Genomic DNA, 20,341 nt, shown 5'->3' with positions numbered 1-20,341 from the left:
AAACAAGTGCTGAAACAACCACAGAACCAAGTGGCGTGACCACAACTGAACCAAGTGATGTCACTACGACTGAGCCTATTGTGGCCACCAGCACTGAAACAAGTGATGTCTCCACCACTGAGCCCAGTGCTGTTACCACAACTGAGACTAGTGAAGACACCACCACAGAGCCAGATGCTGACAGCACTACAGAGCCGATTGCAGTCACTACCACTGAATCAAGTGCTGTTACCACCACTGAGCCTAGCACTGTCACCACCACTGAGCCTAGCGCTGTCACCACCTCTGAGTCAAGTGATGTCTCCACCACTGAGCCTAGTGCTGTAACCACCACTGTACCAAGTGCTGAAACCACAACAGAAATTATTGTGGTCACCACCTTTGAGCCAAGCGCTGTGACCACAACTCAGCCTAGCGTTGTCACCACCACTGAGTCAAGTGATTTCTCCACCACTGAGCCTAGTGCTGTAACCACCACTGAACCAAGTGCTGAAACCACTACAGAATCTATTGTGGTCACCACCTTTGAGCCTAGTGCTGTAACCACAACTAAGCCTAGCGAAGACACCACCACAGAGCTTAGCAGTGACACTACTACAGAGCCTATTGCAGTCACCACCACTGAAGCAAGTGCTGTTACCAGCACTGAGCCTAGCGCTGTCACCACCACTGAATCAAGTGATGTCTCCACCACAGAGCCAAGTGCTGTAACCACCACAGATCCAAGTGCTGTAACCACCACTGAGCCTAGCGCTGTAAGCACCACTGAACCTAGCGCTGTAACCACCACAGAACCTATTGTGTTCACCACAACTGAACCAAGTGATGTCTCCACCACCGAGCCCAGTGCTGTAACCACCACAGATCCAAGTACTGTAACCACCACAGAACCTATTGTGGCCACCACCACTCAATCAAGTGCTGTAACCACCACTGAGCCTAGCGCTGTAAGCACCACTGAACCTAGCGCTGTAACCACCACAGAACCTATTGTGTTCACCACAACTGAACCAAGTGATGTCTCCACAACTGAACCAAGTGATGTCTCCACCACTGACCCCAGTGATGTTACTACCACTGAACCTAGCACTGTAACCACCACAGAACCTATTGTGGTAACCACCACTGAGTCCAACGCTGTTACCACACCTGAGCCTAGCATAGACACCACCACAGAGCTTAGCGGTGACACCACTACAGAGCCTATTGCAGTCACCACCACTGAACCAAGTGCTGTTACCAGCACTGAACCTAGTGCTATAACCACCACTGAATCAAATGATGTCTTCACCACAGAATCAATTGCTGAAACCACCACAGAACCTATTGTGTCCACCACTACTGAACCGAGTGATTCGACCACCACTGAACTTAGTGCTGTCACCATGATTGAGTCTACTTCGGCCACCAGCACTGTACCGAGTGATGTCTCCACCACTGAGACCAGCGCTGTTACCACAACTGAGTCTGGTGCTGACACCACCACTGAACCAAGTGATGTCTCCACCACTGGGCCTAGTGCTTTAACCTCCTCTGAACCAAGTGTTGAAACCACAACGGAATCTATTGTGGTCACCACCTTTGAGCCTAGTGCTGTAACCACAACTAAGCCTAGCGAAGACACCACCACAGAGCTTAGCAGTGACACTACTACAGAGCCTATTGCAGTCACCACCACTGAAGCAAGTGCTGTTACCAGCACTGAGCCTAGCGCTGTCACCACCACTGAATCAAGTGATATCTCCACCACAGAGCCTAGTGCTGTAACCACCACAGATCCAAGTGCTGTAACCAACACAGAACCTATTGTGGCCACCACCACTGAACCAAGTGCTGTTACCACCACTGAGCCTAGTGCTGTAAGCACCACTGAACCTAGTGCTGTAACCACCACAGAATCTATTGTGGTCACCACAACTGAACCAAGTGGTGTCTCCACAACTGAACCAAGTGACGTCTCCACCACTGAGCCCAGTGCTGTTACTACCACTGAACCTAGCGCTGTAACCACCACAGAACCTATTTTGGTCACCACCACTGAACCAAGTGATGTCTCCACTACTGAGCCCAGTGCTGTTACTACCACTGAACCTAGCGCTGTAACCACCACAGAACCTATTGTGGTAACCACCACTGAGTCCAACACTGTTACCACACCTGAGCCTAGCATAGACACCACCACAGAGCTTAGCGGTGACACCACTACAGAGCCTATTGCAATCACCACCACTGAGCCCAGTGCTGTTACCACGACTGACTCTGGTGCTGACACCACCACTGAATCAAGTGATGTCTCCACCACTGAGCCTAGCGCTGTAACCACAACTGAAACAAGTGCTGAAACCACCACAGAACCAAGTGGCGTGACCACAACTGAACCAAGTGATGTCACTACGACTGAGCCTATTGTGGCCACCAGCACTGAAACAAGTGATGTCTCCACCACTGAGCCCAGTGCTGTTACCACAACTGAGACTAGTGAAGACACCACCACAGAGCCAGGTGCTGACAGCACTACAGAGCCGATTGCAGTCACTACCACTGAATCAAGTGCTGTTACCACCACTGAGCCTAGCACTGTCACCACCACTGAGCCTAGCGCTGTCACCACCTCTGAGTCAAGTGATGTCTCCACCACTGAGCCTAGTGCTGTAACCACCACTGAACAAAGTGCTGAAACCACAACAGAATTTATTGTGGTCACCACCTTTGAGCCAAGCGCTGTGACCACAACTCAGCCTAGCGTTGTCACCACCACTGAGTCAAGTGATTTCTCCACCACTGAGCCTAGTGCTGTAACCACCACTGAACCAAGTGCTGAAACCACTACAGAATCTATTGTGGTCACCACCTTTGAGCCTAGTGCTGTAACCACAACTAAGCCTAGCGAAGACACCACCACAGAGCTTAGCAGTGACACTACTACAGAGCCTATTGCAGTCACCACCACTGAAGCAAGTGCTGTTACCAGCACTGAGCCTAGCGCTGTCACCACCACTGAATCAAGTGATGTCTCCACCACAGAGCCAAGTGCTGTAACCACCACAGATCCAAGTGCTGTAACCACCACTGAACCTAGTGCTGTAACCACCACAGAATCTAGCACTGTAACCACCACAGAACCTATTGTGTTCACCACAACTGAACCAAGTGATGTCTCCACAACTGAACCAAGTGATGTCTCCACCACTGAGCCCAGTGATGTTACTACCACTGAACCTAGCGCTGTAACCACCACAGAACCTATTTTGGTCACCACCAATGAACAAAGTGATGTCTCCACTACTGAGCCCAGTGCTGTTACTACCACTGAACCTAGCGCTGTAACCACCACAGAACCTATTGTGATAACCACCACTGAGTCCAACGCTGTTACCACACCTGAGCCTAGCATAGACACCACCACAGAGCTTAGCGGTGACACCACTACAGAGCCTATTGCAGTCACCACCACTGAGCCCAGTGCTGTTACCACGACTGACTCTGGTGCTGACACCACCACAGAACCAAGTGGCGTGACCACAACTGAACCAAGTGATGTCACTACGACTGAGCCTATTGTGGCCACCAGCACTGAAACAAGTGATGTCTCCACCACTGAGCCCAGTGCTGTTACCACAACTGAGACTAGTGAAGACACCACCACAGAGCCAGGTGCTGACAGCACTACAGAGCCGATTGCAGTCACTACCACTGAATCAAGTGCTGTTACCACCACTGAGCCTAGCACTGTCACCACCACTGAGCCTAGCGCTGTCACCACCTCTGAGTCAAATGATGTCTCCACCACTGAGCCTAGTGCTGTAACCACCACTGAATCAAGTGATGTCTCCACCACAGAGCCAAGTGCTGTAACCACCACAGATCCAAGTGCTGTAACCACCACAGAACCTATTGTGGCCACCACCACTGAATCAAGTGCTGTAACCACCACTGAGCCTAGCGCTGTAAGCACCACTGAACCTAGCGCTGTAACCACCACAGAACCTATTGTGTTCACCACAACTGAACCAAGTGATGTCTCCACAACTGAACCAAGTGATGTCTCCACCACTGAGCCCAGTGATGTTACTACCACTGAACCTAGCGCTGTAACCACCACAGAACCTATTTTGGTCACCACCACTGAACCAAGTGACGTCTCCACTACTGAGCCCAGTGCTGTTACTACCACTGAACCTAGCGCTGTAACCACCACAGAACCTATTGTGGTAACCACCACTGAACCAAGTGACGTCTCCACTACTGAGCCCAGTGCTGTTACTACCACTGAACCTAGCGCTGTAACCACCACAGAACCTATTGTGGTAACCACCACTGAGTCCAACGCTGTTACCACACCTGAGCCTAGCATAGACACCACCACAGAGCTTAGCGGTGACACCACTACAGAGCCTATTGCAGTCACCACCACTGAGCCCAGTGCTGTTACCACGACTGACTCTGGTGCTGACACCACCACTGAATCAAGTGATGTCTCCACCACTGAGCCTAGCGCTGTAACCACAACTGAAACAAGTGCTGAAACCACCACAGAACCAAGTGGCGTGACCACAACTGAACCAAGTGATGTCACTACGACTGAGCCTATTGTGGCCACCAGCACTGAAACAAGTGATGTCTCCACCACTGAGCCCAGTGCCGTTACCACAACTGAGACTAGTGAAGACACCACCACAGAGCCAGGTGCTGACAGCACTACAGAGCCGATTGCAGTCACTACCACTGAATCAAGTGCTGTTACCACCACTGAGCCTAGCACTGTAACCACCACAGAGCCTAGCGCTGTCACCACCTCTGAGTCAAGTGATGTCTCCACCACTGAGCCTAGTGCTGTAACCACCACTGAACCAAGTGCTGAAACCACAACAGAATTTATTGTGGTCACCACCTTTGAGCCAAGCGCTGTGACCACAACTCAGCCTAGCGTTGTCACCACCACTGAGTCAAGTGATTTCTCCACCACTGAGCCTAGTGCTGTAACCACCACTGAACCAAGTGCTGAAACCACTACAGAATCTATTGTGGTCACCACCTTTGAGCCTAGTGCTGTAACCACAACTAAGCCTAGCGAAGACACCACCACAGAGCTTAGCAGTGACACTACTACAGAGCCTATTGCAGTCACCACCACTGAAGCAAGTGCTGTTACCAGCACTGAGCCTAGCGCTGTCACCACCACTGAATCAAGTGATGTCTCCACCACAGAGCCAAGTGCTGTAACCACCACAGATCCAAGTGCTGTAACCACCACAGAACCTATTGTGGCCACCACCACTGAATCAAGTGCTGTAACCACCACTGAGCCTAGCGCTGTAAGCACCACTGAACCTAGCGCTGTAACCACCACAGAACCTATTGTGTTCACCACAACTGAACCAAGTGATGTCTCCACAACTGAACCAAGTGATGTCTCCACCACTGAGCACAGTGATGTTACTACCACTGAACCTAGCGCTGTAACCACCACAGAACCTATTTTGGTCACCACCACTGAACCAAGTGATGTCTCCACTACTGAGCCCAGTGCTGTAACCACCACTGAGCCTAGTGCTGTAACCACAACTAAGCCTAGCGAAGACACCACCACAGAGCTTAGCAGTGACACTACTACAGAGCCTATTGCAGTCACCACCACTGAAGCAAGTGCTGTTACCAGCACTGAGCCTAGCGCTGTCACCACCACTGAATCAAGTGATGTCTCCACCACAGAGCCAAGTGCTGTAACCACCACAGATCCAAGTGCTGTAACCACCACAGAACCTATTGTGGCCACCACCACTCAATCAAGTGCTGTAACCACCACTGAGCCTAGCGCTGTAAGCACCACTGAACCTAGCGCTGTAACCACCACAGAACCTATTGTGTTCACCACAACTGAACCAAGTGATGTCTCCACAACTGAACCAAGTGATGTCTCCACCACTGAGCCCAGTGATGTTACTACCACTGAACCTAGCGCTGTAACCACCACAGAACCTATTTTGGTCACCACCACTGAACAAAGTGATGTCTCCACTACTGAGCCCAGTGCTGTTACTACCACTGAACCTAGCACTGTAACCACCACAGAACCTATTGTGGTAACCACCACTGAGTCCAACGCTGTTACCACACCTGAGCCTAGCATAGACACCACCACAGAGCTTAGCGGTGACACCACTACAGAGCCTATTGCAGTCACCACCACTGAACCAAGTGCTGTTACCAGCACTGAACCTAGTGCTATGACCACCACTGAATCAAATGATGTCTTCACCACAGAATCAATTGCTGAAACCACCACAGAACCTATTGTGTCCACCACTACTGAACCGAGTGATTCGACCACCACTGAACTTAGTGCTGTCACCATGATTGAGTCTACTGCGGCCACCAGCACTGTACCGAGTGATGTCTCCACCACTGAGACCAGCGCTGTTACCACAACTGAGTATGGTGCTGACACCACCACTGAACCAAGTGATGTCTCCACCACTGGGCCTAGTGCTTTAACCTCCTCTGAACCAAGTGTTGAAACCACAACAGAATCTATTGTGGTCACCACCTTTGAGCCTAGTGCTGTAACCACAACTAAGCCTAGCGAAGACACCACCACAGAGCTTAGCAGTGACACTACTAAAGAGCCTAGCGCTGTCACCACCACTGAATCAAGTGATATCTCCACCACAGAGCCTAGTGCTGTAACCACCACAGATCCAAGTGCTGTAACCAACACAGAACCTATTGTGGCCACCACCACTGAACCAAGTGCTGTTACCACCACTGAGCCTAGTGCTGTAAGCACCACTGAACCTAGTGCTGTAAACACCACAGAATCTATTGTGGTCACCACAACTGAACCAAGTGATGTCTCCACTACTGAGCCCAGTGCTGTTACTACCACTGAACCTAGCGCTGTAACCACCACAGAACCTATTGTGGTAACCACCACTGAGTCCAACGCTGTTACCACACCTGAGCCTAGCATAGACACCACCACAGAGCTTAGCGGTGACACCACTACAGAGCCTGATGCAGTCACCACCACTGAGCCCAGTGCTGTTACCACGACTGACTCTGGTGCTGACACCACCACTGAATCAAGTGATGTCTCCACCACTGACCCTAGCGCTGTAACCACAACTGAAACAAGTGCTGAAACCACCACAGAACCAAGTGGCGTGACCACAACTGAACCAAGTGATGTCACTACGACTGAGCCTATTGTGGCCACCAGCACTGAAACAAGTGATGTCTCCACCACTGAGCCCAGTGCTGTTACCACAACTGAGACTAGTGAAGACACCACCACAGAGCCAGGTGCTGACAGCACTACAAAGCCGATTGCAGTCACTACCACTGAATCAAGTGCTGTTACCACCACTGAGCCTAGCACTGTCACCACCACTGAGCCTAGCGCTGTCACCACCTCTGAGTCAAGTGATGTCTCCACCACTGAGCCTAGTGCTGTAACCACCACTGAACCTATTGTGGCCACCACCACTGAATCAAGTGCTGTAACCACCACTGAGCCTAGCGCTGTAAGCACCACTGAACCTAGCGCTGTAACCACCACAGAACCTATTGTGTTCACCACAACTGAACCAAGTGATGTCTCCACAACTGAACCAAGTGATGTCTCCACCACTGAGCCCAGTGATGTTACTACCACTGAACCTAGCGCTGTAACCACCACAGAACCTATTTTGGTCACCACCACTGAACCAAGTGATGTCTCCACTACTGAGCCCAGTGCTGTAAACACCACTGAGCCTAGTGCTGTAACCACAACTAAGCCTAGCGAAGACACCACCACAGAGCTTAGCAGTGACACTACTACAGAGCCTATTGCAGTCACCACCACTGAAGCAAGTGCTGTTACCAGCACTGAGCCTAGCGCTGTCACCACCACTGAATCAAGTGATGTCTCCACCACAGAGCCAAGTGCTGTAACCACCACAGATCCAAGTGCTGTAACCACCACAGAACCTATTGTGGCCACCACCACTCAATCAAGTGCTGTAACCACCACTGAGCCTAGCGCTGTAAGCACCACTGAACCTAGCGCTGTAACCACCACAGAACCTATTGTGTTCACCACAACTGAACCAAGTGATGTCTCCACAACTGAACCAAGTGATGTCTCCACCACTGAGCCCAGTGATGTTACTACCACTGAACCTAGCGCTGTAACCACCACAGGACCTATTTTGGTCACCACCACTGAACAAAGTGATGTCTCCACTACTGAGCCCAGTGCTGTTACTACCACTGAACCTAGCGCTGTAACCACCACAGAACCTATTGTGGTAACCACCACTGAGTCCAACGCTGTTACCACACCTGAGCCTAGCATAGACACCACCACAGAGCTTAGCGGTGACACCACTACAGATCCTATTGCAGTCACCACCACTGAGCCCAGTGCTGTTACCACGACTGACTCTGGTGCTGACACCACCACTGAATCAAGTGATGTCTCCACCACTGAGCCTAGCGCTGTAACCACAACTGAAACAAGTGCTGAAACCACCACAGAACCAAGTGGCGTGACCACAACTGAACCAAGTGATGTCACTACGACTGAGCCTATTGTGGCCACCAGCACTGAAACAAGTGATGTCTCCACCACTGAGCCCAGTGCTGTTACCACAACTGAGACTAGTGAAGACACCACCACAGAGCCAGGTGTTGACAGCACTACAGAGCCGATTGCAGTCACTACCACTGAATCAAGTGCTGTTACCACCACTGAGCCTAGCACTGTCACCACCACTGAGCCTAGCGCTGTCACCACCTCTGAGTCAAGTGATGTCTCCACCACTGAGCCTAGTGCTGTAACCACCACTGAAGCAAGTGCTGAAACCACAACAGAATTTATTGTGGTCACCACCTTTGAGCCAAGTGCTGTGACCACAACTCAGCCTAGCGTTGTCACCACCACTGAGTCAAGTGATTTCTCCACCACTGAGCCTAGTGCTGTAACCACCACTGAACCAAGTGCTGAAACCACTACAGAATCTATTGTGGTCACCACCTTTGAGCCTAGTGCTGTAACCACAACTAAGCCTAGCGAAGACACCACCACAGAGCTTAGCAGTGACACTACTACAGAGCCTATTGCAGTCACCACCACTGAAGCAAGTGCTGTTACTAGCACTGAGCCTAGCGCTGTCACCACCACTGAATCAAGTGATGTCTCCACCACAGAGCCAAGTGCTGTAACCACCACAGATCCAAGTGCTGTAACCACCACAGAACCTATTGTGGCCACCACCACTGAATCAAGTGCTGTAACCACCACTGAGCCTAGCGCTGTAAGCACCACTGAACCTAGCGCTGTAACCACCACAGAACCTATTGTGTTCACCACAACTGAACCAAGTGATGTCTCCACAACTGAACCAAGTGATGTCTCCACCACTGAGCCCAGTGATGTTACTACCACTGAACCTAGTGCTGTAACCACCACAGAACCTATTTTGGTCACCACCACTGAACCAAGTGATGTCTCCACTACTGAGCCCAGTGCTGTAACCACCACTGAGCATAGTGCTGTAACCACAACTAAGCCTAGCGAAGACACCACCACAGAGCTTAGCAGTGACACTACTACAGAGCCTATTGCAGTCACCACCACTGAAGCAAGTGCTGTTACCAGCACTGAGCCTAGCGCTGTCGCCACCACTGAATCAAGTGATGTCTCCACCACAGAGCCAAGTGCTGTAACCACCACAGATCCAAGTGCTGTAACCACCACAGAACCTATCGTGGCCACCACCACTGAATCAAGTGCTGTAACCACCACTGAGCCTAGCGCTGTAAGCACCACTGAACCTAGCGCTGTAACCACCACAGAACCTACTGTGTTCACCACAACTGAACCAAGTGATGTCTCCACAACTGAACCAAGTGATGTCTCCACCACTGAGCCCAGTGATGTTACTACCACTGAACCTAGCGCTGTAACCACCACAGAACCTATTTTGGTCACCACCACTGAACCAAGTGACGTCTCTACTACTGAGCCCAGTGCTGTTACTACCACTGAACCTAGCGCTGTAACCACCACAGAACCTATTGTGGTAACCACCACTGAGTCCAACGCTGTTACCACACCTGAGCCTAGCATAGACACCACCACAGAGCTTAGCGGTGACACCACTACAGAGCATATTGCAGTCACCACCACTGAGCCCAGTGCTGTTACCACGACTGACTCTGGTGCTGACACCACCACTGAATCAAGTGATGTCTCCACCACTGAGCCTAGCGCTGTAACCACAACTGAAACAAGTGCTGAAACCACCACAGAACCAAGTGGCGTGACCACAACTGAACCAAGTGATGTCACTACGACTGAGCCTATTGTGGCCACCAGCACTGAAACAAGTGATGTCTCCACCACTGAGCCCAGTGCTGTTACCACAACTGAGACTAGTGAAGACACCACCACAGAGCCAGGTGCTGACAGCACTACAGAGCCGATTGCAGTCACTACCACTGAATCAAATGCTGTTACCACCACTGAGCCTAGCACTGTCACCACCACAGAGCCTAGCGCTGTCACCACCTCTGAGTCAAATGATGTCTCCACCACTGAGCCTAGTGCTGTAACCACCACTGAATCAAGTGATGTCTCCACCACAGAGCCAAGTGCTGTAACCACCACAGATCCAAGTGCTGTAACCACCACAGAACCTATTGTGGCCACCACCACTGAATCAAGTGCTGTAACCACCACTGAGCCTAGCGCTGTAAGCACCAATGAACCTAGCGCTGTAACCACCACAGAACCTATTGTGTTCACCACAACTGAACCAAGTGATGTCTCCACAACTGAACCAAGTGATGTCTCCACCACTGAGCCCAGTGATGTTACTACCAATGAACCTAGCGCTGTAACCACCACAGAACCTATTTTGGTCACCACCACTGAACCAAGTGACGTCTCCACTACTGAGCCCAGTGCTGTTACTACCACTGAACCTAGCGCTGTAACCACCACAGAACCTATTGTGGTAACCACCACTGAGTCCAACGCTGTTACCACACCTGAGCCTAGCATAGACACCACCACAGAGCTTAGCGGTGACACCACTACAGAGCCTATTGCAGTCACCACCACTGAGCCCAGTGCTGTTACCACGACTGACTCTGGTGCTGACACCACCACTGAATCAAGTGATGTCTCCACCACTGAGCCTAGCGCTGTAACCACAACTGAAACAAGTGCTGAAACCACCACAGAACCAAGTGGCGTGACCACAACTGAACCAAGTGATGTCACTACGACTGAGCCTATTGTGACCACCAGCACAGAAACAAGTGATGTCTCCACCACTGAGCCCAGTGCTGTTACCATAACTGAGACTAGTGAAGACACCACCACAGAGCCAGGTGCTCACAGCACTACAGAGCCGATTGCAGTCACTACCACTGAATCAAGTGCTGTTACCACCACTGAGCCTAGCACTGTCACCACCACTGAGCCTAGCGCTGTCACCACCTCTGAGTCAAGTGATCTCTCCACCACTGAGCCTAGTGCTGTAACCACCACTGAACCAAGTGCTGAAACCACAACAGAATTTATTGTGGTCACCACCTTTGAGCCAAGCGCTGTGACCACAACTCAGCCTAGCGTTGTCACCACCACTGAGTCAAGTGATTTCTCCACCACTGAGCCTAGTGCTGTAACCACCACTGAACCAAGTGCTGAAACCACTACAGAATCTATTGTGGTCACCACCTTTGAGCCTAGTGCTGTAACCACAACTAAGCCTAGCGAAGACACCACCACAGAGCTTAGCAGTGACACTACTACAGAGTCCATTGCAGTCACCACCACTGAAGCAAGTGCTGTTACCAGCACTGAGCCTAGCGCTGTCACCACCACTGAATCAAGTGATGTCTCCACCACAGAGCCAAGTGCTGTAACCACCACAAATCCAAGTGCTGTAACCACCACAGAACCTATTGTGGCCACCACCACTGAATCAAGTGCTGTAACCACCACTGAGCCTAGCGCTGTAAGCACCACTGAACCTAGCGCTGTAAGCACCACAGAACCTATTGTGTTCACCACAACTGAACCAAGTGATGTCTCCACAACTGAACCAAGTGATGTCTCCACAACTGAACCAAGTGATGTCTCCACCACTGAGCCCAGTGATGTTACTACCACTGAACCTAGCGCTGTAACCACCACAGAACCTATTTTGGTCACCACCACTGTACCAAGTGATGTCTCCACTACTGAGCCCAGTGCTGTAACCACCACTGAGCCTAGTGCTGTAACCACAACTAAGCCTAGCGAAGACACCACCACAGAGCTTAGCAGTGACACTACTACAGAGCCTATTGCAGTCACCACCACTGAAGCAAGTGCTGTTACCAGCACTGAGCCTAGCGCTGTCACCACCACTGAATCAAGTGATGTCTCCACCACAGAGCCAAGTGCTGTAACCACCACAGATCCAAGTGCTGTAACCACCACAGAACCTATTGTGTTCACCACAACTGAACCAAGTGATGTCTCCACAACTGAACCAAGTGATGTCTCCACCACTGAGCCCAGTGATGTTACTACCACTGAACCTAGCGCTGTAACCACCACAGAACCTATTTTGGTCACCACCACTGAACCAAGTGATGTCTCCACTACTGAGCCCAGTGCTGTTACTACCACTGAACCTAGCGCTGTAACCACCACAGAACCTATTGTGGTAACCACCACTGAGTCCAACGCTGTTACCACACCTGAGCCTAGCATAGACACCACCACAGAGCTTAGCGGTGACACCACTACAGAGCCTATTGCAGTCACCACCACTGAGCCCAGTGCTGTTACCACGACTGACTCTGGTGCTGACACCACCACTGAATCAAGTGATGTCTCCACCACTGAGCCTAGCGCTGTAACCACAACTGAAACAAGTGCTGAAACCACCACAGAACCAAGTGGCGTGACCACAACTGAACCAAGTGATGTCACTACGACTGAGCCTATTGTGGCCACCAGCACTGAAACAAGTGATGTCTCCACCACTGAGCCCAGTGCTGTTACCATAACTGAGACTAGTGAAGACACCACCTCAGAGCCAGGTGCTGACAGCACTACAGAGCCGATTGCAGTCACTACCACTGAATCAAGTGCTGTTACCACCACTGAGCCTAGCACTGTCACCACCACTGAGCCTAGCGCTGTCACCACCTCTGAGTCAAGTGATCTCTCCACCACTGAGCCTAGTGCTGTAACCACCACTGAACCAAGTGCTGAAACCACAACAGAATTTATTGTGGTCACCACCTTTGAGCCAAGCGCTGTGACCACAACTCAGCCTAGCGTTGTCACCACCACTGAGTCAAGTGATTTCTCCACCACTGAGCCCAGTGCTGTAACCACCACTGAACCAAGTGCTGAAACCACTACAGAATCTATTGTGGTCACCACCTTTGAGCCTAGTGCTGTAACCACAACTAAGCCTAGCGAAGACACCACCACAGAGCTTAGCAGTGACACTACTACAGAGTCCATTGCAGTCACCACCACTGAAGCAAGTGCTGTTACCAGCACTGAGCCTAGCGCTGTCACCACCACTGAATCAAGTGATGTCTCCACCACAGAGCCAAGTGCTGTAACCACCACAGATCCAAGTGCTGTAACCACCACAGAACCTATTGTGGCCACCACCACTGAATCAAGTGCTGTAACCACCACTGAGCCTAGCGCTGTAAGCACCACTGAACCTAGCGCTGTAACCACCACAGAACCTATTGTGTTCACCACAACTGAACCAAGTGATGTCTCCACAACTGAACCAAGTGATGTCTCCACAACTGAACCAAGTGATGTCTCCACCACTGAGCCCAGTGATGTTACTACCACTGAACCTAGCGCTGTAACCACCACAGAACCTATTTTGGTCACCACCACTGAACCAAGTGATGTCTCCACTACTGAGCCCAGTGCTGTAACCACCACTGAGCCTAGTGCTGTAACCATAACTAAGCCTAGCGAAGACACCACCACAGAGCTTAGCAGTGACACTACTAAAGAGCCTATTGCAGTCACCACCACTGAAGCAAGTGCTGTTACCAGCACTGAGCCTAGCGCTGTCACCACCACTGAATCAAGTGATGTCTCCACCACAGAGCCAAGTGCTGTAACCACCACAGAACCTATTGTGGCCACCACCACTGAATCAAGTGCTGTAACCACCACTGAGCCTAGCGCTGTAAGCACCACTGAACCTAGCGCTGTAACCACCACAGAGCCTATTGCAGTCACCACCACTGAGCCCAGTGCTGTTACCACGACTGACTCTGGTGCTGACACCACCACTGAATCAAGTGATGTCTCCACCACTGAGCCTAGCGCTGTAACCACAACTGAAACAAGTGCTGAAACCACCACAGAACCAAGTGGCGTGACCACAACTGAACCAAGTGATGTCACTACGACTGAGCCTATTGTGGCCACCAGCACTGAAACAAGTGATGTCTCCACCACTGAGCCCAGTGCTGTTACCACAACTGAGACTAGTCAAGACACCACCACAGAGCCAGGTGCTGACAGCACTACAGAGCCGATTGCAGTCACTACGACTGAATCAAGTGCTGTTACCACCACTGAGCCTAGCACTGTCACCACCACTGAGCCTAGCGCTGTCACCACCTCTGAGTCAAATGATGTCTCCACCACTGAGCCTAGTGCTGTAACCACCACTGAATCAAGTGATGTCTCCACCACAGAGCCAAGTGCTGTAACCACCACAGATCCAAGTGCTGTAACCACCACAGAACCTATTGTGGCCACCACCACTCAATCAAGTGCTGTAACCACCACTGAGCCTAGCGCTGTAAGCACCACTGAACCTAGCGCTGTAACCACCACAGAACCTATTGTGTTCACCACAACTGAACCAAGTGATGTCTCCACAACTGAACCAAGTGATGTCTCCACCACTGAGCCCAGTGATGTTACTACCACTGAACCTAGCGCTGTAACCACCACAGAACCTATTTTGGTCACCACCACTGAACCAAGTGACGTCTCCACTACTGAGCCCAGTGCTGTTACTACCACTGAACCTAGCGCTGTAACCACCACAGAACCTATTGTGGTAACCACCACTGAGTCCAACGCTGTTACCACACCTGAGCCTAGCATAGACACCACCACAGAGCTTAGCGGTGACACCACTACAGAGCCTATTGCAGTCACCACCACTGAGCCCAGTGCTGTTACCACGACTGACTCTGGTGCTGACACCACCACTGAATCAAGTGATGTCTCCACCACTGAGCCTAGCGCTGTAACCACAACTGAAACAAGTGCTGAAACCACCACAGAACCAAGTGGCGTGACCACAACTGAACCAAGTGATGTCACTACGACTGAGCCTATTGTGGCCACCAGCACTGAAACAAGTGATGTCTCCACCACTGAGCCCAGTGCTGTTACCATAACTGAGACTAGTGAAGACACCACCACAGAGCCAGGTGCTGACAGCACTACAGAGCCGATTGCAGTCACTACCACTGAATCAAGTGATGTCTCCACCACAGAGCCAAGTGCTGTAACCACCACAGATCCAAGTGCTGTAACCACCACAGAACCTATTGTGGCCACCACCACTCAATCAAGTGCTGTAACCACCACTGAGCCTAGCGCTGTAAGCACCACTGAACCTAGCGCTGTAACCACCACAGAACCTATTGTGTTCACCACAACTGAACCAAGTGATGTCTCCACAACTGAACCAAGTGATGTCTCCACCACTGAGCCCAGTGATGTTACTACCACTGAACCTAGTGCTGTAACCACCACAGAACCTATTTTGGTCACCACCACTGAACCAAGTGATGTCTCCACTACTGAGCCCAGTGCTGTAACCACCACTGAGCCTAGTGCTGTAACCACAACTAAGCCTAGCGAAGACACCACCACAGAGCTTAGCAGTGACACTACTACAGAGCCTATTGCAGTCACCACCACTGAAGCAAGTGCTGTTACCAGCACTGAGCCTAGCGCTGTCACCACCACTGAATCAAGTGATGTCTCCACCAAAGAGCCAAGTGCTGTAACCACCACTGAGCCTAGCGCTGTAAGCACCACTGAACCTAGCGCTGTAACCACCACAGAACCTATTGTGTTCACCACAACTGAACCAAGTGATGTCTCCACAACTGAACCAAGTGATGTCTCCACCACTGAGCCCAGTGATGTTACTACCACTGAACCTAGCGCTGTAACCACCACAGAACCTATTTTGGTCACCACCACTGAACCAAGTGATGTCTCCACTACTGAGCCCAGTGCTGTTACTACCACTGAACCTAGCGCTGTAACCACCACAGAACCTATTGTGGTAACCACCACTGAGTCCAACGCTGTTACCACACCTGAGCCTAGCATAGACACCACCACAGAGCTTAGCGGTGACACCACTACAGAGCCTATTGCAGTCACCACCACTGAGCCCAGTGCTGTTACCACGACTGACTCTGGTGCTGACACCACCACTGAATCAAGTGATGTCTCCACCACTGAGCCTAGCGCTGTAACCACAACTGAAACAAGTGCTGAAACCACCACAGAACCAAGTGGCGTGACCACAACTGAACCAAGTGATGTCACTACGACTGAGCCTATTGTGGCCACCAGCACTGAAACAAGTGATGTCTCCACCACTGAGCCCAGTGCTGTTACCACAACTGAGACTAGTCAAGACACCACCACAGAGCCAGGTGCTGACAGCACTACAGAGCCGATTGCAGTCACTACCACTGAATCAAGTGCTGTTACCACCACTGAGCCTAGCACTGTCACCACCACAGAGCCTAGCGCTGTCACCACCTCTGAGTCAAATGATGTCTCCACCACTGAGCCTAGTGCTGTAACCACCACTGAATCAAGTGATGTCTCCACCACAGAGCCAAGTGCTGTAACCACCACAGATCCAAGTGCTGTAACCACCACAGAACCTATTGTGGCCACCACCACTCAATCAAGTGCTGTAACCACCACTGAGCCTAGCGCTGTAAGCACCACTGAACCTAGCGCTGTAACCACCACAGAACCTATTGTGTTCACCACAACTGAACCAAGTGATGTCTCCACAACTGAACCAAGTGATGTCTCCACCACTGAGCCCAGTGATGTTACTACCACTGAACCTAGCGCTGTAACCACCACAGAACCTATTTTGGTCACCACCACTGAACCAAGTGACGTCTCCACTACTGAGCCCAGTGCTGTTACTACCACTGAACCTAGCGCTGTAACCACCACAGAACCTATTGTGGTAACCACCACTGAGTCCAACGCTGTTACCACACCTGAGCCTAGCATAGACACCACCACAGAGCTTAGCGGTGACACCACTACAGAGCCTATTGCAGTCACCACCACTGAGCCCAGTGCTGTTACCACGACTGACTCTGGTGCTGACACCACCACTGAATCAAGTGATGTCTCCACCACTGAGCCTAGCGCTGTAACCACAACTGAAACAAGTGCTGAAACCACCACAGAACCAAGTGGCGTGACCACAACTGAACCAAGTGATGTCACTACGACTGAGCCTATTGTGGCCACCAGCACTGAAACAAGTGATGTCTCCACCACTGAGCCCAGTGCTGTTACCATAACTGAGACTAGTGAAGACACCACCACAGAGCCAGGTGCTGACAGCACTACAGAGCCGATTGCAGTCACTACCACTGAATCAAGTGATGTCTCCACCACAGAGCCAAGTGCTGTAACCACCACAGATCCAAGTGCTGTAACCACCACAGAACCTATTGTGGCCACCACCACTCAATCAAGTGCTGTAACCACCACTGAGCCTAGCGCTGTAAGCACCACTGAACCTAGCGCTGTAACCACCACAGAACCTATTGTGTTCACCACAACTGAACCAAGTGATGTCTCCACAACTGAACCAAGTGATGTCTCCACCACTGAGCCCAGTGATGTTACTACCACTGAACCTAGTGCTGTAACCACCACAGAACCTATTTTGGTCACCACCACTGAACCAAGTGATGTCTCCACTACTGAGCCCAGTGCTGTAACCACCACTGAGCCTAGTGCTGTAACCACAACTAAGCCTAGCGAAGACACCACCACAGAGCTTAGCAGTGACACTACTACAGAGCCTATTGCAGTCACCACCACTGAAGCAAGTGCTGTTACCAGCACTGAGCCTAGCGCTGTCACCACCACTGAATCAAGTGATGTCTCCACCAAAGAGCCAAGTGCTGTAACCACCACAGATCCAAGTGCTGTAACCACCACTGAGCCTAGCGCTGTAAGCACCACTGAACCTAGCGCTGTAACCACCACAGAACCTATTGTGTTCACCACAACTGAACCAAGTGATGTCTCCACAACTGAACCAAGTGATGTCTCCACCACTGAGCCCAGTGATGTTACTACCACTGAACCTAGCGCTGTAACCACCACAGAACCTATTTTGGTCACCACCACTGAACCAAGTGATGTCTCCACTACTGAGCCCAGTGCTGTTACTACCACTGAACCTAGCGCTGTAACCACCACAGAACCTATTGTGGTAACCACCACTGAGTCCAACACTGTTACCACACCTGAGCCTAGCATAGACACCACCACAGAGCTTAGCGGTGACACCACTACAGAGCCTATTGCAGTCACCACCACTGAGCCCAGTGCTGTTACCACGACTGACTCTGGTGCTGACACCACCACTGAATCAAGTGATGTCTCCACCACTGAGCCTAGCGCTGTAACCACAACTGAAACAAGTGCTGAAACCACCACAGAACCAAGTGGCGTGACCACAACTGAACCAAGTGATGTCACTACGACTGAGCCTATTGTGGCCACCAGCACTGAAACAAGTGATGTCTCCACCACTGAGCCCAGTGCTGTTACCACAACTGAGACTAGTGAAGACACCACCACAGAGCCAGGTGCTGACAGCACTACAGAGCCGATTGCAGTCACTACCACTGAATCAAATGCTGTTACCACCACTGAGCCTAGCACTGTCACCACCACAGAGCCTAGCGCTGTCACCACCTCTGAGTCAAATGATGTCTCCACCACTGAGCCTAGTGCTGTAACCACCACTGAATCAAGTGATGTCTCCACCACAGAGCCAAGTGCTGTAACCACCACAGAACCTATTGTGGCCACCACCACTGAATCAAGTGCTGTAACCACCACTGAGCCTAGCGCTGTAAGCACCACTGAACCTAGCGCTGTAACCACCACAGAGCCTATTGCAGTCACCACCACTGAGCCCAGTGCTGTTACCACGACTGACTCTGGTGCTGACACCACCACTGAATCAAGTGATGTCTCCACCACTGAGCCTAGCGCTGTAACCACAACTGAAACAAGTGCTGAAACCACCACAGAACCAAGTGGCGTGACCACAACTGAACCAAGTGATGTCACTACGACTGAGCCTATTGTGGCCACCAGCACTGAAACAAGTGATGTCTCCACCACTGAGCCCAGTGCTGTTACCACAACTGAGACTAGTCAAGACACCACCACAGAGCCAGGTGCTGACAGCACTACAGAGCCGATTGCAGTCACTACCACTGAATCAAGTGCTGTTACCACCACTGAGCCTAGCACTGTCACCACCACTGAGCCTAGCGCTGTCACCACCTCTGAGTCAAATGATGTCTCCACCACTGAGCCTAGTGCTGTAACCACCACTGAATCAAGTGATGTCTCCACCACAGAGCCAAGTGCTGTAACCACCACAGATCCAAGTGCTGTAACCACCACAGAACCTATTGTGGCCACCACCACTCAATCAAGTGCTGTAACCACCACTGAGCCTAGCGCTGTAAGCACCACTGAACCTAGCGCTGTAACCACCACAGAACCTATTGTGTTCACCACAACTGAACCAAGTGATGTTTCCACAACTGAACCAAGTGATGTCTCCACCACTGAGCCCAGTGATGTTACTACCACTGAACCTAGCGCTGTAACCACCACAGAACCTATTTTGGTCACCACCACTGAACCAAGTGACGTCTCCACTACTGAGCCCAGTGCTGTTACTACCACTGAACCTAGCGCTGTAACCACCACAGAACCTATTGTGGTAACCACCACTGAGTCCAACGCTGTTACCACACCTGAGCCTAGCATAGACACCACCACAGAGCTTAGCGGTGACACCACTACAGAGCCTATTGCAGTCACCACCACTGAGCCCAGTGCTGTTACCACGACTGACTCTGGTGCTGACACCACCACTGAATCAAGTGATGTCTCCACCACTGAGCCTAGCGCTGTAACCACAACTGAAACAAGTGCTGAAACCACCACAGAACCAAGTGGCGT

General features: G+C 51.2%; 1 protein-coding gene across 1 annotated transcript; it reads left to right on the top strand.

The window, feature by feature from the left end:
• The first annotated feature begins 848 nt into the window (after positions 1-848).
• On the top strand, positions 849-14,415 carry LOC125781313 (mucin-2-like). Its single transcript, XM_049465058.1, has 14 exons — positions 849-7,062; positions 7,153-7,302; positions 8,281-8,430; positions 8,521-8,718; positions 8,857-9,126; positions 10,057-10,206; positions 10,297-10,590; positions 10,993-11,142; positions 11,233-11,382; positions 11,569-11,838; positions 12,697-12,846; positions 12,937-13,086; positions 13,273-13,538; positions 14,401-14,415. Exons 1-14 carry the CDS (start codon positions 1,386-1,388, stop codon positions 14,413-14,415), a joined length of 8,040 nt encoding a protein of 2,679 aa, XP_049321015.1. The 5' UTR covers positions 849-1,385.
• Positions 14,416-20,341: the final 5,926 nt, after the last annotated feature.

The sequence above is a fragment of the Astyanax mexicanus genome, chromosome 15 (genome assembly GCF_023375975.1).
Source record: "Astyanax mexicanus isolate ESR-SI-001 chromosome 15, AstMex3_surface, whole genome shotgun sequence".
NCBI lineage: Eukaryota > Metazoa > Chordata > Actinopteri > Characiformes > Acestrorhamphidae > Astyanax > Astyanax mexicanus.
Note: the sequence above shows the minus strand (reverse complement) of the source record. Positions and strands in the feature narration are given on the sequence as shown.